Source organism: Aquarana catesbeiana, linkage group LG03, assembly GCF_042186555.1.
Source record: "Aquarana catesbeiana isolate 2022-GZ linkage group LG03, ASM4218655v1, whole genome shotgun sequence".
Classification (NCBI taxonomy): Eukaryota; Metazoa; Chordata; class Amphibia; order Anura; family Ranidae; genus Aquarana; species Aquarana catesbeiana.
This window is the reverse complement of record NC_133326.1, coordinates 720,402,914-720,426,741: the sequence shown is the minus strand read 5'-3', so window position 1 is coordinate 720,426,741 and position 23,828 is coordinate 720,402,914. Positions and strand designations below refer to the sequence as shown.

Sequence of the window (23,828 nt, the reverse complement as noted above, 5' to 3'; positions counted from 1 at the left end):
TGTAAATGCCTGGGGCCCGAGAATTGGCTCCTAGCTGGCGTGTCCCTCCGGGCACCGCTGACCAACATGGTAGTGATCCCTGGGAGCCCTGCTATCTCCGGATCGTGGTGGGTTGGGGGATCGCTCGGTCTGATGGCTGTGGTCGAAGCTTAGAGCTCAAGCCGCCATCATCGGAGCTCCGCACATGCGCACCTCCCACATGCTCATCATTTTTATGTTATTATATGTGTTTTTTCACCAGTCGAGATTTGTATGTGTCATTTTTTAAACTTTCACAGGTGCATGCAATTATCTATTTGTTCACCCAACCCACTTGAGTCTGAGACTTGGTATAATAATGGAGTGTGCATACCAATCAGTTATGTACGGTTAAAGTCTTTTCAGCAGTAATAAGTTAGCATAACTGCTTTGTTTTTAAGGACTTTGTTGTGGACTTTGAGGGATTGCTTTGTGTATGGACAGACAGTGGCCTTGAAACCTAGCAATGAGTTTACCAGCAGCCTCCTTAGATAATTTTTCAGATGGCTAACAATAGTGTAAATGAGCCCTTAGTGGGATGGGGAAGTAGAGTGGTATTACTTTGTTTCTTGTGTCTTTGCTGACTGATTTCCTTTAAAGCGGTTGTATACCCTTTTTTTTTGTATTTTTACCTACAGGTAAGCCTATAATAAAGCTTATCTGTAGGTAAAAGGAATATCTCCTAAACCTGTACGGTTTAGGAGATATTCATTTTGCATGTAGCAGCTGACGTCAGGAAGACACGCCGAGGGGAAACGTAATCCAGATGGCTCTTTTCTTAATGGTAACTCAGCTCATTAATATCCAGAGAAGCGGATCATCTCCCAGCTTGGCTCAAGATTCCATGAGTTCAGGACATGTAAATAATAAATATAGAGACCATAGTGTTCTCCGTAGGATCAGTAGGATCTACTGAGGAAGGCCTGTGATTGGCCGATACGCGTCTAGAAGGGAGGAGCTGATAGTCACGTCCAGCCAAGCACTGTGTATGTGGACACGGTGGTGCTACTCTGGAGGTTTTTATGTGATTTTAACGTTTTTATTTTGTAAGTGCAACTTGTCTGTTTGGGGGCTTTGAATAAATTTGTATACGGAGAACACTATGGTCTCTATACTTATACTTTTTCATTTTATGGACTATTCATTTATATGTAGGATTTATTTATTTTAGAGATTTGCACTTTATATTTATAATTTTACACATAGCGCTACATTTACTATCCATTTTGAAATTAGTGTGGCGTACCACTTGGAATGTTTAGCAGCTGTGCACGTTTATTATTAGGTTATCTTATTTAAACATCACAATATTACTTACTTGTGGCCATAGGTGTGCGCAGCCTATTGCATTAGGGTGTGCACCCCAAAGCTCAAATACATATGCATGTGTATATGTACTGATGGTGTCAGTAGGGCAGTGGACAGTGTCAGTAGTTGTATTTTTATTCTTTTAAAATTATTTTATTTTGTAACATTTTTTTTTTGGATGAAATATCAGTGGTCTAAACAGGGGGGAATATGCACCACACAAGGCGATTAGGGTGTGCCCAGGCACACCTGGCACACCCTGTGCGCACGCCTATGCTTGTGGCGCTGATTGTTTCATCTTATAGTATGTGGTGCATACTAGCTCATTATGCCTTTTGCCTTACAGGTTTAAAAAAAAAAAAAATTGTCTGCTTTAATGTCTGGTTACACTCACCTGAATGTGAGAGGAGTCCCATCTACCCACAGCCAGCGATCGCTGTTCTGGGTGTCCCGCCGCAGTCCTATCCAGTATCTATCTCCTACAATGAAGGGCTGCAGGAACTCCTAGATTAGGGAGAAAAAATTAGTTAGCAGAATTATAACACTGGAAGAAACATTGTCTCCGTTTTACATTGGTAGGTTGAAGTAGTAGGATCGCACAAGTCCCCCCCCTCAAAAAAAAAGTTTTATATATACAGTATTTATTGTGAGATCCAGCTGAACATTGCAAAGCAGCCACGCACTTAAATCTTATTTTTAGGGCTATCTTGCTCACTTTTATTAAAACAAAGTTCACGCCAACAAATGGGTTTCCCTCACAAAGTTTTCTTTTTAGCTTTTCTCTGTCACATCTCTTGTAAAAGCCCTGCACACACAATTGGTATGTTGATTGTCCACAAAACCTGGATCCAGGATTGGAGACTTCATCAGGATTGGAGACTTCATCAGGATTGGAGACTTTATCCCACCCAAGTCTTTATGACAGGAAGACAGAGGAGAAATCACCACTCACAGATGAGCCAAGGAGATACCACAGCAGGTAACCCCACAGGTGCTGGCCCGGCTTGCCATCGCGACAAACAAGAAAACTTAGAATAGGCAGCTGCACACTGCAATAGGAAACCAATAAAATGTTTTTATTGTAGGGTTATGACTAAGTACAAGATGCACAAAACGTGTCAACCTTCCATTCATTCCTGTGACTGCATTTGTCTGGATTACAATGAAGAAGTTTTATTGGTATCCCATTGCAGTGTGTGGCTGCCTATTCTTAGTTTCCAATTTTCTATGAAGTCCCTGGGCTCCAGGACCCAAACCAGGTTTTGCCAACCTCTGAGGAAATTCCAGCTTCCTCTGTATAAAAAGTGCACCCTGGAGACCCCTCAACCTTCTTGAATGAGAACCTTGGGTGACCCTCAACCTTCTTGAATGAGAACCTTGGGTGACCCTCAACCTTCTTGAATGAGAACCCTGGGCGACCCTTAACCTTCTTGAATGAGAACCCTGGGCGACCCTTAACCTTCTTGAATGAGAACCCTGGGTGACCCTCAACCTCTTGAATGAGAACTCTGGGCGACCCTCAACTTTCTTGAATGAGAACCCTGGGCGACCCTCAACCTTCTTGAATGAAAACCCTGGGTGACCCTCAACCTTCTTGAATGAGAACCCTGGGCGACCCTCAACTTTCTTTAATGAGAACCCTGGGCGACCCTCAACCTTTTTGAATGAGAACCCTGGGCGACCCAAAACCCTTTTCATACCATGACAGGGCACGGCACATATACACACTGCAATCAGCTAGCAGGTGGGAATTCTAAGCATCAGCAACAAGAAGGCTCACAGAAGAGACATCCCCCCCCCTCACACAGACAAACTTTGCAGAGGCATTTGACAGACAGTAAGGCGGTGACCTGATGCCTCCTCGCCATCTATTTCAACCCCATTAACGCCAAGCTAATGCATAGCAGCTAGAGATGTAAAATTTCTGGAAATTTTGAAGCCATGAGGAAAAAACATTTTTTGCTATTTTTTTTCCAGAAAAAATTGAAAATTTCAGAAACATTGAAAAAAAAAAAAAAATGTGGGGTGTTTTAGAAAATGAAAGTTGTTTTGTTACCCTGGGAAGATGAAATGGAGTGTATAAAAATGCCGATTTCCCTTGTTTGAGAACTGCATCGAGAAATACAGTGTTAATTGAATTGTATTTGTCTTAAAGCGGAGTTCCACCCCACATTTTTTTTTTAAAGTCAGCAGCTATAAATACTGCAGCTGCTGACTTTTAATATTAGGACACTTACCTGTCCAGGGCGCCTGCAATGTCCTCACCTGAAGCCGATCTGTACCCTCGACTCTCGGGGTGGAGGCGCCGGCATCTTAAGTAAGGGAATCAGGAAGTGAAGCCTTGCGGCTTCACTTCCTGGTTCCCCATGGCGCATGCGCGAGTCGCTTTGTGCGTCCTCACTGGTCCCTGCTGTCTTCTGGGACCTGTATGTCTCCCAGAAGACAGTAGAGGCGGGGGGCGGACATGGCTGCAATCTATCGCTGAAAGTGGGAGAAAATATCTTTATTATACAGGCATCTGCTCCCCCCTCCGCCTGAAAGGTGCCAAATGTGACACCGGAGGGTGGGAGGAACCGGAAAAGCGGAAGTTCCATTTTTGGGTGGAACTCCGCTTTAAGCTGAAAGAACTTGCAATAATTTAAGACTTTACAGTCTCAGGAATCTTTCATGTTATACAATTTGAATACTATGTCATAGATACAGTATATTACTTAGCAGTTTAAAAGAACATACTTCACACTCTTTTTTTTGTTTTTTACTTTTTCTAGAAAAACAAAAAACAAAAGACCCCCCCAGTGTTTCAATTTTTTTCCAGGCCTCCCCGTCTCTAAAAGCAACCTTGGGCATTGAGAGCGGTTGCAGGGTGTCTGCGTTGCTTCCCCATCTTCTTGAATGGATCACGTTTGGCAACAGTTCTGCCCACCAGACATGACACAAGTGATAGTTTTTTTTACCACTTTTACCAAGTGGGAACAATTCAGGGGTGCTAAAAACACAGCTCAAGCATGTGTTGTTAGCTCCCCCTAACCAGGGCTTTTTTTCAGCGGGAACGCGGGGGAACGCAGTTCCGGCACCTTCACCACTGACTGTATGTAATGGCAAGTGCTGCTGGGGTGCACTGCAGGGTCTATTGATGCTCACTGCTGGGGGATCTATTCTAGCTGGAGGGGATCTATTTTTTCATGGGGGTCTATTGTTGCTGAGGTGGTCTATTGTTGCTGGTGGGGGACCTACTGTTGCTGGGGGTGGGTCTTATATTGCTGGGGGGGGTCAGTTGTTGCTGAGAGAAATCTACTGTTGAGGGGAGGGGTCTATTGTTGCTGGCTGCCGGAGAGTCTATTGATACTGGTTGTGGGGAGATCTGCTGTTGCTGCCGGGAGTCTATTGTTGCTGGGGGGGGGGGAATTTGTGTGTGCAGGGTGGTCTATTGTTGCTGGGGGGGATTTTGTGTGTGCAGGGTGGTCTATTGTTGCTGGCTGGGGCTCTATTGTTGCTGGCTGCAGGGGATCTATTTTACTGCTTTTCTTGTTATAATTACCAAATTCCTTACAGATTACTTAGCACCACAAATTGATATTTGGTTATGTATTGTCTAAAAGGGCAGTGCTGGGAGGTGGGTAGGGGATGGAACCAAGGAATGTTGCTCAGAGGTGGGTAGGGGGTGGAGAAAGGGGGTGGCTCAGAAAAGGGGAGTTCCTGCACCTATTCTCTGAGAAAAAAAGCCCTGCCCCTAACCATAAGTCTCAATGATTTATTCAATTTGGGGGTCCTCCAAGTATGCAGAAAACAGGATGGAAAACATCAGTTTGTAAACTACCTTATTTCTCCCACAATGTTTTATGTCATTGTACCTACTCTGTTTGCAACACATAAAGAAAACCTGTCACCGGTCAGGACCACCGCATCCAGAGCTCAGACAGTTACCAGTTCATCCTTGTTCTTCAGGGTCAGAAAAATGCTGTAATTCTTAGCACATCCCTCCTGGCTCCTCTCCCAAGTGTCCTTAGTTTCTTGGAAATAATAGCATTTGGAGCCAATCGGTATCCAGTCTGCGGGGCAGCAGGGATTGTATCCTTTGGGGAGAGATGACAACCTTGAAATTGCCAGAAGCTTAAAGTGGTGTTCCGGCCGAAATTATACTTTTTAAATAAAAATACCCCTATAGTACACAAGCTTAATGTATTCTAGTAAAGTTAGTCTGTAAACTAAGGTCTGCTCTGTTAGTTTATAGCAGTAGTTTGTTATTTTATAAAATTACAGCAGGCCGTGGCCATCTTAAGTGTGGGCATCTGAAGCCAGACTGTATTTCTTCCTGGATCTCATCCTTGCAGATCTCGCACATGCTCAGTGCAGCACAAGCAGTGTAATAGGTTTCAGGTCAGGTTTCCATAGCAACGGCAGTTTCAGAGGAAGTTGCCGCCCCTTCCCAGAAGGCATTGCAAACAGGAAATGATGCGATGGGCCGCGGCCAGGGAGGAGGAAGTAAAAAATGAATACAGCAGATATACAGTAGGTGCTGAGAAAAATATATATATATCCAATTTGTTTACAGTGCACAGTTTAGTGAGGGATGCTGAAGAGTTGTAAAAGTGGGTGGAACTCCACTTTAAAGAAGATCTCGCACATGCTCAGTGCAGCACAAGCAGTGTAATGGGTTTCAGGTCAGGTTTCCATAGCGATGGCAGTTTCAGAGGAAGTTGGCGCCCCTTCCCAGAAGGCATTGGGTGGAACTCCACTTTAACCACTTGCCGACCGCCTCACGCCTATATACGTGAGCAGAGCGGCACGGGCAGGCAAAATCACGTACCTGGTACGTGATTGCCTTCCCACGGGCAGGGGGGTCCGATGGGACCCCCCCCGGTGCCATCGGCGGTCGGCTTTTGGTTGGGAGCGATAAAAGACGAGGGGGAGACCATCCGATCGTGGCCCCCCCCCTCGCGATCGCTCCCAGCCAATGAGAAACATCCCCTGCCTCTGTATAGTACACAGAGGCAGAGGATGTGATGTCATCTCTCCTCGGCTGGCCAGTTTCCGTTCCAGCGCCGAGGAGAGACGACATGTAAGTGCACCAACACACACACACATACAGTAGAACATGCCAGGCATACCTTACACCCCCGATCCCCCCCCGATCGCCCCCCGATCCCCCCCCAATCACCCCCCCGTCACAAACTGACACCAAGCAGGTTTTTTTTTTTTTCCTGATTACTGCATAGTGTCAGTTTGTGACAGTTAGCAGTGGTAGGGCAGTGAGTGTTACCCCCCTGTAGGTCTAGGGTACCCCCCTAACCCCCCAATAAAGTTTTAACCCCTTGATCACCCCCTGTCACCAGTGTCGCTAAGCGATCATTTTTCTGATCGCTGTATTAGTGTCACTGGTGACGCTAGTTAGGAACGTAAATATTTAGGTTCGCCGTCAGCGTTTTATAGCGACAGGGACCCCCATATATTATCTAATAAATGTTTTAACCCCTTGATTGCCCCCTAGTTAACCCTTTCACCACTGATCACCGTATAACTGTTACGGGTGACGCTGGTTAGTTCGTTTATTTTTTATAGTGTCAGGGCACCCGCCGTTTATTACCGAATAAAGGTTTAGCCCCCTGATCGCCGGCGGTGATATGCGTCGCCCCAGGCAGCGTCAGATTAGCGCCAGTATCGCTAACACCCACGCACGCACCGTACACCTCCCTTAGTGGTATAGTATCTGAACGCATCAATATCTGATCCGGTCAGATCTTTCCTAGCGTCCCCAGCAGTTTAGGGTTCCCAAAAACGCAGTGTTAGCGGGATCAGCCCAGATACCTGCTAGCACCTGCGTTTTTCCCCTCCGCCCGGCCCAGCCCAGCCCACCCAAGTGCAGTATCGATCGATCACTGTTACTTACAAAACACTAAACGCATAACTGCAGCGTTCGCAGAGTCAGGCCTGATCCCTGCGATCGCTAACAGTTTTTTTGGTAGCATTTTGGTGAACTGGTAAGCACCAGCCCCAGGCAGCGTCAGATTAGCGCCAGTAGCGCTAACACCCACGCACGCACCGTACACCTCCCTTAGTGGTATAGTATCTGATCGGATCAATATCTGATCTGATCAGATCTATACTAGCGTCACCAGCAGTTTAGGGTTCCCAAAAATGCAGTGTTAGCGGGATCAGCCCAGATACCTGCTAGCACCTGCGTTTTGCCCCTCCACCCGGCCCAGCCCAGCCCACCCAAGTGCAGTATCGATCGATCACTGTCACTTTTTTTTGTAGCGTTTTGGTGAACTGGCAAGCGCCAGCGGCCTAGTACACCCCGGTCGTAGTCAAACCAGCACTGCAGTAACACGTGGTGACGTGGCGAGTCCCATAAGTGCAGTTCAAGCTGGTGAGGTGGCAAACACAAGTAGTGTCCCGCTGCCACCAAAAAGACAAACACAGGCCCGCGTGCCCATAGTGCCCTTCCTGCTGCATTCGCCAATCCTAATTGGGAACCCACCGCTTCTGCAGCGCCCGTACTTCCCCCATTCACATCCCCAACCAAATGCAGTCAGGTGCATGAGAGGCATTTATATGTCCTCCCGAGTACCCCTACCCAACGAACCCCCCCAAAAAAGATGTTGTGTCTGCAGCAAGCGCGGATATAGGCGTGACACTCGCTATTATTGTCCCTCCTGTCCTGACAATCCTGGTCTTTGCATTGGTGAATGTTTTGAACGCTACCATTCACTAGTTGAGTATTAGTGTAGGGTACAGCATTGCACAGACTAGGACACACTTTCACAGGGTCTCCCAAGATGCCATCGCATTTTGAGAGACCCGAACCTGGAACCGGTTACAGTTATAAAAGTTACAGTTACAAAAAAAAAGTGTAAAAAAAAAAAAACACAAACAAAAATAAAAAAAAATAGTTGTCGTTTCATTGTTCTCTCTCTCTCTATTCTCTCTCTATTGTTCTGCTCTTTTTTACTGTATTCTATTCTGCAATGTTTTATTGTTATTATGTTTTATCATGTTTGCTTTTCAGGTATGCAATTTTTTATACTTTATCGTTTTCTGTGCTTTATTGTTAACCATTTTTTTCTCTTCAGGTACGCCATTCACGACTTTGAGTGGTTATACCAGAATGATGCCTGCAGGTTTAGGTATCATCTTGGTATCATTCTTTTTAGCCAGCGGTCGGCTTTCATGTAAAAGCAATCCTAGCGGCTAATTAGCCTCTAGACTGCTTTTACAAGCAGTGGGAGGGAATGCCCCCCCCCCCACCGTCTTCCGTGTTTTTCTCTGGCTCTCCTGTCTCAACAGGGAACCTGATAATGCACCTGGTGATTCAGCCAGCTGACCATAGAGCTGATCAGAGACCAGAGTGGCTCCAAACATCTCTATGGCCTAAGAAACCGGAAGCTACGAGCATTTTATGACTTAGATTTCGCCGGATGTAAACAGCGCCATTGGGAAATTGGGGAAGCATTTTATCACACGGATCTTGGTGTGGTCAGATGCTTTGAGGGCAGAGGAGAGATCTAGGGTCTAATAGACCCCAATTTTTTCAAAAAAGAGTACCTGTCACTACCTATTGCTATCATAGGGGATATTTACATTCGGTCTGGCGTCAAATGTAAACAGCAATTGCACCATGCATGTGAGGTATCACCGCGAAGGTCAGATCGAGGGCAATAAGTTTAGCAGTAGACCTCCTCTGTAAATCTAAAGTGGTAACCTGTAAAGGCTTTTAAAGGCTTTTAAAAATGTATTAATTTTGTTGCCACTGCACGTTTGTGCGCAATTTTAAAGCATGTCATGTTTGGTATCCATGTACTCGGCCTAAGATCATCTTTTTTATTTCATCAAACATTTGGACAATATAGTGTGTTTTAGTGCATTAAAATTTAAAAAAGTGTGTTTTTTCCACAAAAAATGCGTTTGAAAAATCACTGCGCAATTACTGTGTGAAAAAAAAAAATGAAACACCCACCATTTTAATCTGTAGGGCATTTGCTTTAAAATAATATATAATGTTTGGGGGTTCAAAGTAATTTTCTTGCAAAAAAAAATAATTTTTTCATGTAATCAAAAAGTGTCAGAAAGGGCTTTGTCTTCAAGTGGTTAGAAGAGTGGGTGATGTGTGACATAAGCTTCTAAATGTTGTGCATAAAATGCCAGGACAGTTCAAACCCCCCCAAATGACCCCATTTTGGAAAGTAGACACCCCAAGCTATTTGCTGAGAGGCATGTCGAGTCCATGGAATATTTTATATTGTGACACAAGTTGCGGGAAAGAGACAAATTTTTTTTTTTTTTTTTTTGCACAAAGTTGTCACTAAATGTTATATTGCTCAAACATGCCATGGGGATTTGTGAAATTACACCCCAAAATAAATTCTGTTGCTTCTCCTGAGTACGGGGATACCACATGTGTGGGACTTTTTGGGAGCCTAGCCGCGCACGGGACCCCGAAAACCAAGCACCGCCTTCAGGCTTTCTAAGGCCGTAAATTTTTGATTTCACTCTTCACTGCCTATCACAGTTTCGGAGGCCATGGAATGCCCAGGTGGCACAAACCCCCCCCCAAATGACCCGATTTTGGAAAGTAGACACCCCAAGCTATTTGCTGAGAGGTATAGTGAGTATTTTACAGACCTCACTTTTTGTCACAAGGTTTTGAAAATTGAAAAAAAAAAAAAAAAAAAAAATTTTTCTGGTCTTTCTTCATTTTCAAAAACAAATGAGAGCTGCAAAATACTCACCATGCCTCTCAGCAAATAGCTTGGGGTGTCTACTATCCAAAATAGGGTCATTTGGGGGGGGGTTGTGCCATCTTGGCATTTTATGGCCTTCAAAACTGTGATAGGTAGTGAGGAGTGAAATCAAAAATGTATGCCTTTAGAAATCCTGAAGGTGGTGCTGGGTTTTCGGGGCCCCGTACGCGGCTAGGCTCCCAAAAAGTCCCACACATGTGGTATCCCCGTACTCAGGATAAGCAGCTGAATGTATTTTGGGGTGCAATTCCACATAGCCCATGGCCTATGTGAGCAATATATCATTTAGTGACAACTTTTTGTAAATTTTTTTTTTTTTGTCATTATTCAATCACTTGGGACAAAAAAAATAAATATTCAATGGGCTCAACATGCCTCTCAGCAATTTCCTTGGGGTGTCTACTTTCCAAAATGGGGTCATTTGGAGGGGTTTTGTACTGCCCTGCCATTTTAGCACCTCAAGAAATGACATAGGCAGTCATAAACTAAAAGCTGTGTAAATTCCAGAAAATGTACCCTAGTTTGTAGACGCTATAACTTTTGCGCAAACCAATAAATATACGCTTATTGACCTTTTTTTTACCAAAGACATGTGGCCGAATACATTTTGGCCTAAATGTATGACTAAAATTTAGTTTATTGGATTTTTTTTTATAACAAAAAGTAGAAAATATCATTTTTTTTCAAAATTTTCAGTCTTTTTCCGTTTATAGCGCAAAAAATAAAAACGGCAGAGGTGATCAAATACCATCAAAAGAAAGCTCTATTTGTGGGAAGAAAAGGATGCAAATTTTGTTTGGGTAGAGCATTGCATGACCGCGCAATTAGCAGTTAAAGCGACGCAGTGCCGAATTGTAAAAAGTGCTCTGGTCAGGAAGGGGGTAAATCCTTCCGGGGCTGAAGTGGTTAAATAGAACTCTACGATCGGCAAAAAAGTTATCCATTAGTACACCACCCTACACAAAACATTAAGCAGTTATTACATTTGTGGAATTCCTTAACATTGAAGAGAAAAGCCTAACTGAATTTTTAGGGAGTCACCTCTGTAATTCAAAAAAAAAATAACGGCATCTATTCTGCCAAGGAGGAGGTGTCGCAGCAGTGATTTCACCATGTCCTCTCCTCTCTCTTTACAGGAAAAGTGACTACATTTCCCATGAACCTTTGGGAATTGTAGTGAATGTGGGAGGTACACTAGGCCTGTACATGTTGAATTTGAACTCGCCCACTTTCACATAAATCACACCCCTTCATGCAGGGTGCAGGGGTGCCACCCACCTAATCCATGCACCCAGCCCCTAACTAGGCATGTGCAATTTGTTTCGTTCCGAATTCGTTTAACGAATTTCGACAAATTCGTTAATTCGGGAATATCCGAATTAACGAAAACCCGTTTAACAAATTTTTTCCGAATATTCGTAAATTCGATAAAATTGGGCATTCGTAAATTCGGGCATTCGTACATTCGCAATTTACGAATGTACATTCGTACATTCGTAAATTAGTGAATTCGTAAATTTGTAAATTCGAAAATTCGGAAATCTGAAATAATAGTAAACTAATAATAACTTAACTTAACTATTAGTAATTACTAGTAACTTTTAAATGATAGGTATTGTAATTTCCTTTCAAATTTGGCTGTTAGTGAATGTAACACTTACAAATTTATCCGAAGTTATGAATGATCCGAAAAACGGAATGGAACGTAATGAAACAATAATAATAAATAACAATAATAATAATAACAACGTTTTATTATTATTATTTATTATTAATTTGTTCCGTTCCATTTTTTTAGATGCAGCATTCGTTTTGGATAATTCGTAACGTTGGATAAATTCGTATTTGTTACGTTCACTGACAGTCAAATTTGAAAGGAAATTACAATACCTATAATTTAATAGTTACTAGTAATTACTAATAGTTAAGTTAAGTTATTATTAGTTTACTATTATTTCAGATTTCCGAATTTTCGGGTTTTTAGATTTTCAAACTTCGAATTTACAAATTCCCGAATTTTCTAATTTACAAATGTACGATTTTACGAATTTACGAATGCACGAATTTACGAATTAACAAATGTAAAAATGTACGAATGTACGAATGTTCGAATAAACGCATTTACGAATTTACGAATGAACGAATTTACGAATCGCGATCATAACGAATGACCCGAAAAACTAAAAAAATTATAAACTAATGAAACGAAAATGAACGAATTTTTTGGCTGTGCTAATGTCTACCCCTAACCTACATGCAGGGAGCCAGACACATTGATTCCATTTTTTTTTTTTTTTTAGGCCAATTAGAGGCCAATGAGGCTCTAATTGGCTTCAAAAAGGGTGGGGTCGGGGAGCAGAGCACTGCTAATACCTTCACATATAATACACATCAAACTGAAAATTAGAGTTAACCCTTTCATGACTAAGCCTATTTTTGACATTTGGTGTTCACAAGTTAAAATCCGTATTTTTTGCTAGAACAAACATTACACATATTTTTTTTAGCAGAGAATCTAGAGAATAAAATGGCGATTGTTGCAATATTTTATGTCGCACGGTATTTGTGCAGCGGTGTTTTAAACGCAACTTTTTGGAAAAAGGGACACTTTCATGAATTTTAAAAAAACAAAACAGTAAAGTTAGCCCTATTTTTTTGTATACTGCGAAAGATGATGTTACGCTGAGTAAATAGATATCAAACATGTCACACTTTATAATTGCACGCACTCGTGGAATGGCGACAAGCTACGGTACCTAAAAATCTCCATAGGCGACGCTTTAAATTTTTTTTACAGTTACCAGGTTACGGCTTCATTCCGGACTGTCACTGTCCCGGTGCAACGGGAGGCCCCATAAGAGCTTAAAAGGACTTGTCAAAAACTGTGTGTAGACAGGTGCAGTCTACTTTCTCCACTGCAGGTGGCGCTCAACCGCAGCAACATTGCAGGGGAAGAGAAAGTCAAGAGGAACACAGTTCCTCTATGGTTTCCTGGGTGCAGCATGTATGTTAAAAATATTTATTACAATAGATAAAAACACTCACATTTGAGTTGCTAAAGACCAGCATGTAAAGTAGTTTCATCCGCGTGCTCTCGGGGGATGTGGGTGTCACGGGCCAGTGGGGGGGTTCCTGGGATGTGAGTCCTGTGACCTGGGTCCTGGTAGCTGTTCCGGGGGTGCCGAGGGTCCTCAGAGCCTCCGGGCGGCCAGGATATCGGTCATGGATCCTCCGTGCGTGCTCATCATAGCCTGATGAAGGAGCACGCATGCTCCGAGCGCGAAGCACCGCCCGCCTTCACGGCTCCCGGAAGTGAAGACGCAGGTCAGCACGGCGATCCATGACCGATATCCTGGCCGCCCGGAGGCTCTGAGGACCCTCGGCACCACCGGAACAGCTACCAGGACCCAGGTCACAGGACTCACATCCCAGGAACCCCCCCACTGGCGCATGACACCCACATCCCCCGAGAGCACGCGGATGAAACTACTTTACATGCTGGTCTTTAGCAACTGTGAGTGTTTTTATCTATTGTAATAAATATTTTTAACATACATGCTGCACTTAGAGGGTGCCGTCCTTCTTTCTTTTTTATTGTTCCAGAGCTTCTTCTAACTTTTATAGACTGGCTGCCTTACATTTATTCAGCATCATTTTATCCTTACATGGACTAATACCTGAACTTGTTGTGAAACATTAACTACCACCATCAAGTTCCCCCTCTCAGGAACCCTCAACCCACCCCCTTCCCCCCACCATTTTTAGTTATATGTACTCGGCTACCTCCATTGTGTGCCATATTAACCCCTTGATCGATGGTTTCCTGGGTCACTGGAGAAGCTATCCGATTGGATGCTGCGACCCCCATGTGACTCTAGCAGCCATCTTGGGTCAGGCAAAGCCTATTTAAGGCCCTGGCTCCCAGGATTTGGTGTGCATTTTGCGTGTCAGTAGTGTAGGAACAGGTCACCCATCTGGCAGGGACAGTGATCAGCAGCAGGGAGAGGTTACAGACAAGCAGGGAAAGGATAGGTACATGCAATCCTTCTGGAAACCTCCCCACTTGGGTTCGGACCAGACATTTCGCATTCCACCCCTCAACACAGACATTGTCGGCACACCTGAAATCTGCTCTGTTACATTTTGCTGTTACATTCTGTGAGTGTTCCAAGTCGGGTGTCTTCTTTCTGGGTTTGTTGTGAATTACTGGATTCTGCATTAATAAAGTTTGAAAGTTCTCTGTAACCAGACTCTGTACATGTGTATGTGTTTTTATTTACCCTTTACATTTTCTGTGAATAATTAATACCCCTGACTCATTCATACAGGGGAGTATATTTGAGTGCCCCCTTTATTGAGAAGGGGGATTCCAGGTGCTGGTAGGCTCTTCACCTGCAGACCCCTACCACTACCATACCAGGGTTGTGGGAAAGAGGCCATTGTCCTCATCAACATGGGGAAAAAGAACTCATCATATTGAGGACATGTGGCCTTAAATGGTTCAGGAAGGGCCTTTCCTGGGCAGCAAGGCATAAGTTTGGCCCTTCAAATCCATACCATCTGAAAGTGGTTAAGAGTATGTGAGGATGGTTGCTTTCTAACTGCTTTCTAACTGAAAGTAATGGAAACTGTTTTTTTTCCTTTATACAGTAAAAATAAAAAGTCCAGTGGTTGTTAAAAGAGAAGTTTGTGAATGCAAATAAACAAACATCACCAGGTGGATCCCCCTCCACTTCTAAGAACAAGAACTGAGCAATCAAATACTGCTGATCACTTAGTTCTCAGTCTTCAGTGAGCAGAGAGAGCTGACTGTCAGTGACTGGCTCTCTGCTCTGCCCCTCCATCACTCACTGGAGCCCTGGGCTGTGGTGGGTGTGGGAGAAAATGGCTCAGTCTCACAGCAGCTGGTTAGAAGGCTGAGCTGGCTGCCAGTCTAGCCATATGGGTGGATCCAGACTGTAAAAACAGGATCTCTCCAGAGCCTGGACTGGCTTAGCGATGTTGGCCCGCAGCAGATTTTAGCCACTGTCAGCTGAAAACAGGTCACAGGAGTGCAGAACGAAATGCACTCCTGTGATCTATAGGAGAAGTAGGGCCAAAAGAACTTTTGCCCTACTTCTCCTTTAAATACCAGCAAAAGAAAGCTCTATCTGTCTATAAGAAAAAATAACCTCAATGACATCCAGGCAATGGAAACATTATGGGGAGATCCCCTGGACAGGTGACTCCTCTTGCAGGACTGGACCCAGGACCAAAACACTCTGCTTCAAGCCTCAGCCCATTTATGGTATCCCCAGCCACCTTCTGGTCACATCTCCCCAGGGATTGCCTGGATCCTCATAAATATTCAGGCTGCCTTTCTATTCTTCCTCCCACTGTGATGCCAGAATCCTCTAAAATGCAGGGAAATGTAATCAGATTAACAGCTTGTGGAACCTTGAGCAGACTAAAACAATCAATTATTGCTCCACTGACTACATATGAGCTAAACTAAATTTACTTAGCATCCTACATTAACTGGGAGGGTGTTTCATATGTAAGCAGCTCTAGTAGACCACAATTTAAAAGGAAAATACCAGGCAAGTTCTATCAAGAACTAAAAATGACAGTGTATCATTTCACAAAGAATATGTAGAAATATTGTGCAGCTGATGCAAAGTACATGATCAGATTTATTAGGCTGCAATTAAAGGGGAGTTGAGGAATGTTTTATCATAAAAAAGCAGTGTATTATTTCAGAGACAATTGCCATAAGTATTGCATTAGCTCCATGCACAGTATGTAAGCAGTTTTTACTAAGTCTCAGTTTGACAGAGAGACAACAGGCAGCTGGTAATCAAAAAATTGCCATCAGAGTGTATTATTTCCCAGTAAAAAGCTAGAAATATATTGTACTGATTCCATACACAGTATGTACACACGTTTAATAGATCATATTTTGAAATGTAGAGCTCAGTCAGCTTTTAATCAGGAAACAAACAGTATTTAAGCAGTTTTACTAGGCCAATACGTTTAACAGGAGAGACAACATTGGAGTATATAGAGATATATAGAGATATTAACCAAAGCGCTTAAGTGAATATATAAAATATTATGATAAAATATTAAAAGATAACCAAATGATAAACCTGCAATTATTGAATTGTGTACTGATAACACAAAATAGTGATAAATTTGAGGGTTAATAATGCGCTAAATATCAACCTTCTAATACTGCACAGTGCCCCAACAAAGTAAAAGTATCCTTCACCATAAAATATAAATAACACACACTTCCATCATACTAACTGGTTTGACTGGTGTGATGTGACACAAACACCAAATGAAAGAAATTATTCCACAGCACAATAACCAAATAATAATATTCGAGTCTTTGCTAATTAATTCACATATACTGAATTATTTTTAAGCCTCAATGAGTGACCGCAGTACCAGATGGTCAAATCAGAGTCTCTGCTGCTTTTTCACATATACTGGACTGGATTGAATACAAGCCTCGCTGTGTTCCCACAGTACTTAAGGAGAAAAAGAAGAAAAAAGAACCATTGCACAGATGGTATGACATAGGATATCCTGTGTGGTTAGATTAAAATTCACTCACACTTTCCTGCAGAGTGGATCACATATAAATGTGATCAGTTGCATACAGATCGAAGCTCCTCATACACCAATAGTACACACAAAGCACTGTGGGTGATGTCACTGGCTCCTCCCGACGCGTTGTGTCACTAGACACGTGACTTTTTCAAGGGTAACCATGTGAGGGACTTGCTTAGTATTTATAGCATAGTGTGCATGCTGGTTGCCATAGTGACAAGGGAGTTCAATGCATCATCATGCCCTTATATGTGCTCTGCACCTGATTAAGATGGCAGTGTAATATATACAAGATACAATTTTAATATACATATAAAACCTTTTCATTAAGAAACATTTTAAAAATAAATTAAAGACAAGTTAAAAAAAAACATGGCCTAAGCTGAGTATTAAAATAGAGCTAGGAATAGAGAAACTCCCTCCAGTGGTGATCCGTGATATTACATAAAATCATAGTCACACTCACGTACGATGTTTGACTAATAATACAAAATATTTCTTTTTATTTATTTTTTTTAAAAAGAGATAAAAAGACATAAATCTATTAAAAATCTGATATAAAACAATTTAAATCAAAATCTATGTTTAATCCCATAGGTGAGAGAGTACACATATCAAATATCAATTTTGATTCTTTTTTTGCTTAATTCTCTTACCCTATTGCTACCCCTCCAATGAGATTTATATTTTTCAATAGCCCAAAATTTTAGCAAAACAGGATTTTTATTATGGCATAAAGCAAAATGATGTGAAACACTGTGTTTTGGGAATCCGTTTCTAATGTTTTGTATATGCTCTTGCATTCTCTTCCAGATTGGGCGTTTCGTTCTTCCTATGTATTGCAATGAACACGGACATTGCAATACATATACCAACCCCTCAGTTCTGCACGAAATGAAATCTTTTATTTGATATACTTTGTTATTGCTGGTAGACCTAAAGTTAACGCATTTCTGACTGTTTTGCATAGTGTTTCTGCAAGCGTAGCATCCCTTGCATGGGAAGAAACCCTTTCCTTGAAAAAAAGTGAACTCGTGCGATATTTTAGGAGGATCCATAACATTTGCATTTAACATTTAAACAAAGCGAGGTTTCTCGGGCAACACGGTTCGCAATTGTTGATCCGCCAAAAGAAGTGACCAGTGCTTTTTAAATATGCGTTCAATTTGCCTGTGTTGAATACTATAATCATAGGAATCTCTTGATACTGTGTTGTTTTCTTTTTCTTATCTTGGATTAATTCCTCCCTTGAGAGATCTGATACCTCCTTTATTTTGTCTTCTATAAACTTCTCATTATACCCTTTATGGACAAATTTTTTACCAATTATTTTTGCTTTCTCCAAAAAAGTGCTTTTTTCTGTGCAGTTTCTTCTTAAACGTATCAACTGCCCTTTTGGGATATTAACCGCTTCAGATCCGGGCCATTGCCAAATGACGGCAACAGCGCGGATCTAAATTGCCGGGAGTACGTCTATTGACGTCGAGGGGCGAGGGGCAGGGCGCGCGCGGTGATCAGCGAGTCTATGAGACTCGCCTGATCACAGATCAGAGTAAGGGGTTGGTCCCGACCCCTTACCACGTGATCAGCTGTCAGCCAATGACAGCTGATCACGTGATGTAAACAGAGCCGGTAATCGGCTTTTTTCCTCCTCGCGCTGAGGAAAAAAAAAACCCGATCACGGCGATCTTCTAACACAAAGCAATAGGCAGCAGTGCTGCCTACCAGTGCCCACCAGCGTCACCCATCAGTGCCCACAGTGCCATCAATCAGCGCCACCCATCAGTGCCCACAGTGCCACCCATCAGTGCCCACAGTGCCACCTATCAGTGCCCACAGTGCCACCCATCAGTGACACCCATCAGTGCCACCCATCAGCACCCACATCAGTGCCACCCATCAGCACCCACATCAGTGCAACCTATCTGTGCCCATCAGTGTCACCTACCAGTGCCCATAAGTGCCCATCAGTGCCACCCATCACTGCCCATCAGTGCCACCCATCCTTGCCCCCCATCAGTGCCGCCCATCAGTGCCCCCCCATCAGTGGTACCTATCAGTGCCCATCCGTGCCACCCATCCGTGCCACCCATCCGTGCCACCCATCTGTGCCACCCATCCATGCCGCCCATCCGTGGCCATCAGTGCTGCCTTATCTGTGCCCATCAGTACCGCCTTATCTGTCCCCATCAGTGCCGCCTTAACTGTGCCTATCAGTGCCGCAGTAACTGTGCCTATCAGTGGCGCTTTATCTGTGCCTATCCGTGCCCATCAGTGCAGCCTATCAGTGCCCACCAGTGCCGCCTCATCAGCGCATATCAATGAAGGAGAAAAATTACCTGTTTGCAAAATTTTATAACAAACTATTCAACATGTTTTTTTTTTTTCAAAAATTTCCATCTTTTTTTGTTTGTTTAGCAAAAAATAAAAACCCCAGCTGTGATTAAATACCACCAAAAGAAAGCTCTATTTGTGGGAAAAAAAATGATAAAAATTTCATTTGGGTACAGTGTTGTATGACCGCGCAATTGTCATTCAAAGTGCGATAGTGCTGAAAGCTCAAAATTGGTCTGGGCAGGAGGGGGGTTTAAGTGCCCAGTAAGCAAGTGGTTAATCAACCAAGGATCAAAGTGTGCAACTGTCCACAGCTATATAGCTGTTCCTCTCTACAGGTTTAAAAAAGGTTTTTGTTAGCAGTCCATTCTTAGTGAGTTGTATATCCAAATCTAAAAAATGTATAGATGTATTGCTAATTTCATAAGTAAGCTTTATGTTTTTTTGATTGTTATTCAATTTTTCAAAAAATTCTATGAGAGAGTTTTCATCCCCAGTTCCAAATTAATATGCAATCGTCGATGAATCTACGGTACGCGACCAATTGCGTGGGGGTGTTCAAATACACCGCATATTCCTCCCATTCAGCCATAAAAATATTGGCCACGCTTGGAGCGTACTTTGCACCCAATCCAATACCATTAACCTGCCTATAAAAGTCTGAATTGTACCAAAAGTAATTGTGTTGTAAACCAAATGCTAGACATCTTAAAATAAACCTTTTTTTGTTTAGAGATAATGTTGCTATATTTGTCCGTAGCCCATCTTGATGCCTTTATAGCCTCCTCATGGCCTATAATTGTATATAGTGACGAAACGTCTGCTGTGGCTATCAAGTATCTTTGATCTGACTTGATTGTAATATTATTTAGTTCCTGAATCAGGTGCTTGGTATCCCTTAGGTAGGCTGGTGTAAGTGGTACCAAGGGTTGCATAAATTTGTCCACATATTCCCCTAATCTTGCACTAATTGATTGTATGTCATTTATTACGGGGCGTCCAGGTGGATTCTTCTGGTCTTTATGAAGCTTTGGTACTGTGTATATAATTGGTACCCTACATGTATCTGGTATGAGGTATTTTTCCTCCTTGTTTGTTAATATATTCTTTTTACTTCCTTTTTGTATCAGCTCCTGTAGTTCACTTTTGTATTCTCTGGTTGGATTTCCTCTCAGTTTTATATAGGTATTCACATCACTCAGTTGTCCTAGAAGTTCATTATTATAATATTCTTTTGATAAAACTACAATTGCGCCACCTTTGTCGGCCAATCTTACTACCACGTTTTTATTTTCCTCTAATTCTTTAATCCCTTTTCTAATGTCTTGTGGGTCCTTCATTTTTTTAATTTTCAATTTGTCAACCTCCTGTGTCGCCATTTTATTAAAAACTTCTATATGTTGGCTATTATGGACTGGTGGGTTAAAAAGAGATTTATTTCTCAATTGACTATGCATTATTCTTCCGGGCATGTCAATTCTTCTTCCATTTCTTCCCTTTTCCACAGGTGTTTTGTTTAACATATACTTTTTTAATATTTAATCTTCTTGTATATTTTTGAATGTCCACATACAAATCAAACTTATTTAAATCACATTTTGGTGCATATTTGATGCATATTTTGTGCATATAATTACCCATAGATTGCAAGTGCCAAACTCCTCCCCGTCAAAATCTCCCCTGCTTGTCCCCGCCGCTACACTAGCAGCATCTGCGTGGCCCCCTCGGCGTTCCGGAAGGCATGAGCCCCGGCAATTCGCTGTCCCCTCCGATGCAATTGCGTGACGTCACAACGTCATGCGCGTCCGCGGGATGACACATGCGTGTGACGTCACCGACAGTCCGGCAGTGATCAAAGGTACGCCGCCGGCACATTAAAGGCTCCCCACAGTGGCCCTTGGAAAAAGGACGTGTCTGCAGGAATCACAGATGGGGAAAAAAACGCAAAATTAATTTTTCATGGGCTATCGCGTTCCACTCCGCGACACAGGGTGGGGGTTCCCCTTTCCATCTGTCTTCCCGGCACATTCCCGGCACATTCTTCCCCTTCTTGGGCTATTTATTTATTTACTATTCAGTATAGCTACTATATTTCCCCATTACTGCAGAGGAAAGGTTTTATCAACACCCCAACACTTATACTTAGTAACTTTTATTCTGTTTAGCTCAACCAAGACATGGATTCTTTCACCCTTACAGGTACACCATGTACACTTTAATAGTTTATATAATTATGCAATTATTGCATTATTTACACTGCATTTTGTTTTGTTTTTCCACATTATCTTTTCAGCATTTCTTATCACGTTTGTATAATATTCCAACACCTTTCTTATTATCGCACGTTACACACTCAGCATACTCACTTCTACACTCTCACTTAATGGGGCATTAATACCCCATCTATTGTATTTCAATTAATCTATCTCATTGTATTTCTATTTAATTTATCTTACTTTTAATAATTAAAATTAACCAAATTATAAACCAATCTAAACAATAGTTAAATCATATAATACAACCATTAGGTCCAACCAATATGAATTAAATATTTGTTTCAGTACGGGCCAGTCGGTAGTCGCATATGCACTAGATACTCATAGAATACCTTAATACTAAGGTTTTTTTCTGTTACCCAATTGCAGATGCCTTGCCCCCCGTCCTCCCTTCCAGGACCAAGCGTGTGGCCCCTTGTAAGTCCGATGGACTGTGGGTCCACCTGGAGAGCGCGGAGGGAATATGCGTGGTCATTGGGATCTTTGAAATCGAATGCTTTTAACAATTTGGTTTGTGCGATGCATCTTCACCATATCATCCACTTAATGGTAAATACACCCCCATATATATGGGGAGACATTATTTTCTACGCAATTTGAAATGGTACAATGATGTTCTGTATACTGACTAAAGTTTTATATTCAATTATACTTTTTTTTGATACATTTCTCTAGAATCTAAATCCCCCTGAAGAAGACCGGAATGGGTCGAAATGCATTGGGGTATTCATGTGGATAACAATGTTATTAATGTAATTATACAATTGTCATACTATGTTATCCTGGGGGCATCTTTGCCATGAGTAATGTTATATGTTGTTGTTTGTTTACCTAAACCAGAATCTGTATTTTTTAATAAATCTATTGCACATTTGAACATACTTTCCACTTTTGATCTACTCTGTTTTCATATTAATATTAATGTTTTGCTGCTAAAAAAAAAACCCTGGGGAAACCTTCTATTTTTTTAACTCTTTTTGGGTTGTACAGCTCCAGGTACTCTCACATATGTGTTTCTCTATTTATGTTATGATTTATCATTAATCATTTTAGGTCCCTTACGGTCCTTTTTCCCCTCTTAGATATCCATCAATAGTAAGTATGTTTCTCATCAGCCACCCCCCCTCCCTCCCCTTTTTCCAAGTTTGTCTCTTGGTACATTCCCCCCCCCCCAAGTACCCCCACCCCCTTCCCAGCATATAATTGCTTTAATCTCTTTTCTAGTTTTATCTTCTTTTATTTTTCCTAAAAATAAAAATTTAATTCTATTCTTATATCTATCTATACTACCCTTTTTCTTTCTCGTTTTTCTCTTTTATTTTATTTCATTTCATTTCATTTTACATTATTTTATTTTTCTTATTATTTATTTCTCCTATCATTTATTTTATTTTTTCTATCACTTTTTCAAATAAAATGGAAAAATGGACTATAAAAACCACTGCAAACATGGCCACAGCTATTGCCCAATGAAGGAGCACGCATGCTCCAAACGTGCGCTTCTCCCCACTCCTTCTCCATCCGGAAGTGACGTGTCGAGCCGATTCTGAGAACCAGGAAGCGTTGGGAGCCACCAGCGCAGCCGAGAACATCAGCTGCCTCTCCACATGCAAGTCCACCACCTTCCCCCAGGAGTGGATGCACCTCTTATACCTTCCTACATGCGCTGTAATCTCTATGATCTTGTGAGTTCAAAATTGTCTGTCCCATATTAAAAATGTTTTAACATTGCTGCACTTAGATGGCGCTGCTTCTCTTTTTTGTGTTTTACATTTGAGTATTAGCCTATGCTACCTGCACCATCAGTTCTGTGGGTCCCAGCTCTACAACTAGTTTATGGATGTCAGGGGGGGTCAATCCCTTGGGATCAGATTCAGTTCCACTGTCATCATCGGAAAACTCTGTTTCAGCATGAACAGCGTGGGCCACCACTTTCTCTTTGTTTCCAGTAACAGGATTCACATCTCTCAGCCTTTGGCTCTTTTAATTCCAGCAGAGCCTCTGCCTCTCTAAACTCTTAGGCCCCTTTCACACTGCTGGTGCCTGGGCGTCAGTGGTAAAGTGAAGGTATTCGGCCGCTAGCGCGGCGGTTTTAACCCCCGCTAGAGGCCGAGAAAGGGTTAAAAAACAGCTACGAAAGGGTTAAAAGCAGCGCTATGCCGGTGGTATAGCCGCGCTGCCCCATTGATTTCAATGGGCAGGAGCGGTGTATACACCACTCCTTCACCACTCCAAAGATGCTGCTAGCAGGACTTTTTTTAGCATCCTGCCAGTGCACCGCTCCAGTGTGAAAGCCCTCAGTGCTGTAGCACCTGCACAGCACCCCAGTGTGAAGGGGGTCTTATCAATTCAGGATAGGTTGTTACCATCTGGGTCCTTTTCAGTAACAGCCTCAGCACAATAGGATGATTGGGCCAGGCACCATGTAGCACCCAATCTAGTCGTGCCTGGTCTGCGTCTTTGAGGTCAAGACCTTTCTTGAGGATGATTTGGTGTAGCATCCGGCCTACCCGAGAGATGTATTTGGACAAACTTTCCCCTCTTTGCTGATGGGTGT

At 42.5% G+C, this 23,828-nt stretch overlaps 1 protein-coding gene across 2 annotated transcripts in view; it reads right to left on the bottom strand.

Annotated features, from left to right (window-relative positions):
* LOC141133718 (uncharacterized) overlaps positions 1 to 23,828 on the bottom strand; it is a 186,363-nt gene that overhangs the window by 14,214 nt on the left and 148,321 nt on the right. The window contains exons 5-6 of one of the 2 annotated variants that reach the window (XM_073623240.1): positions 5,251 to 5,399; positions 1,721 to 1,830 (exon numbers count right to left, since the gene is read on the bottom strand). In XM_073623240.1, the coding sequence (XP_073479341.1) occupies positions 1,721 to 1,830; positions 5,251 to 5,399 (259 nt within the window). The remainder of the gene's footprint in view (positions 1 to 1,720; positions 1,831 to 5,250; positions 5,400 to 23,828) is intronic. The other variant, XR_012243114.1, reaches the window with a different exon arrangement.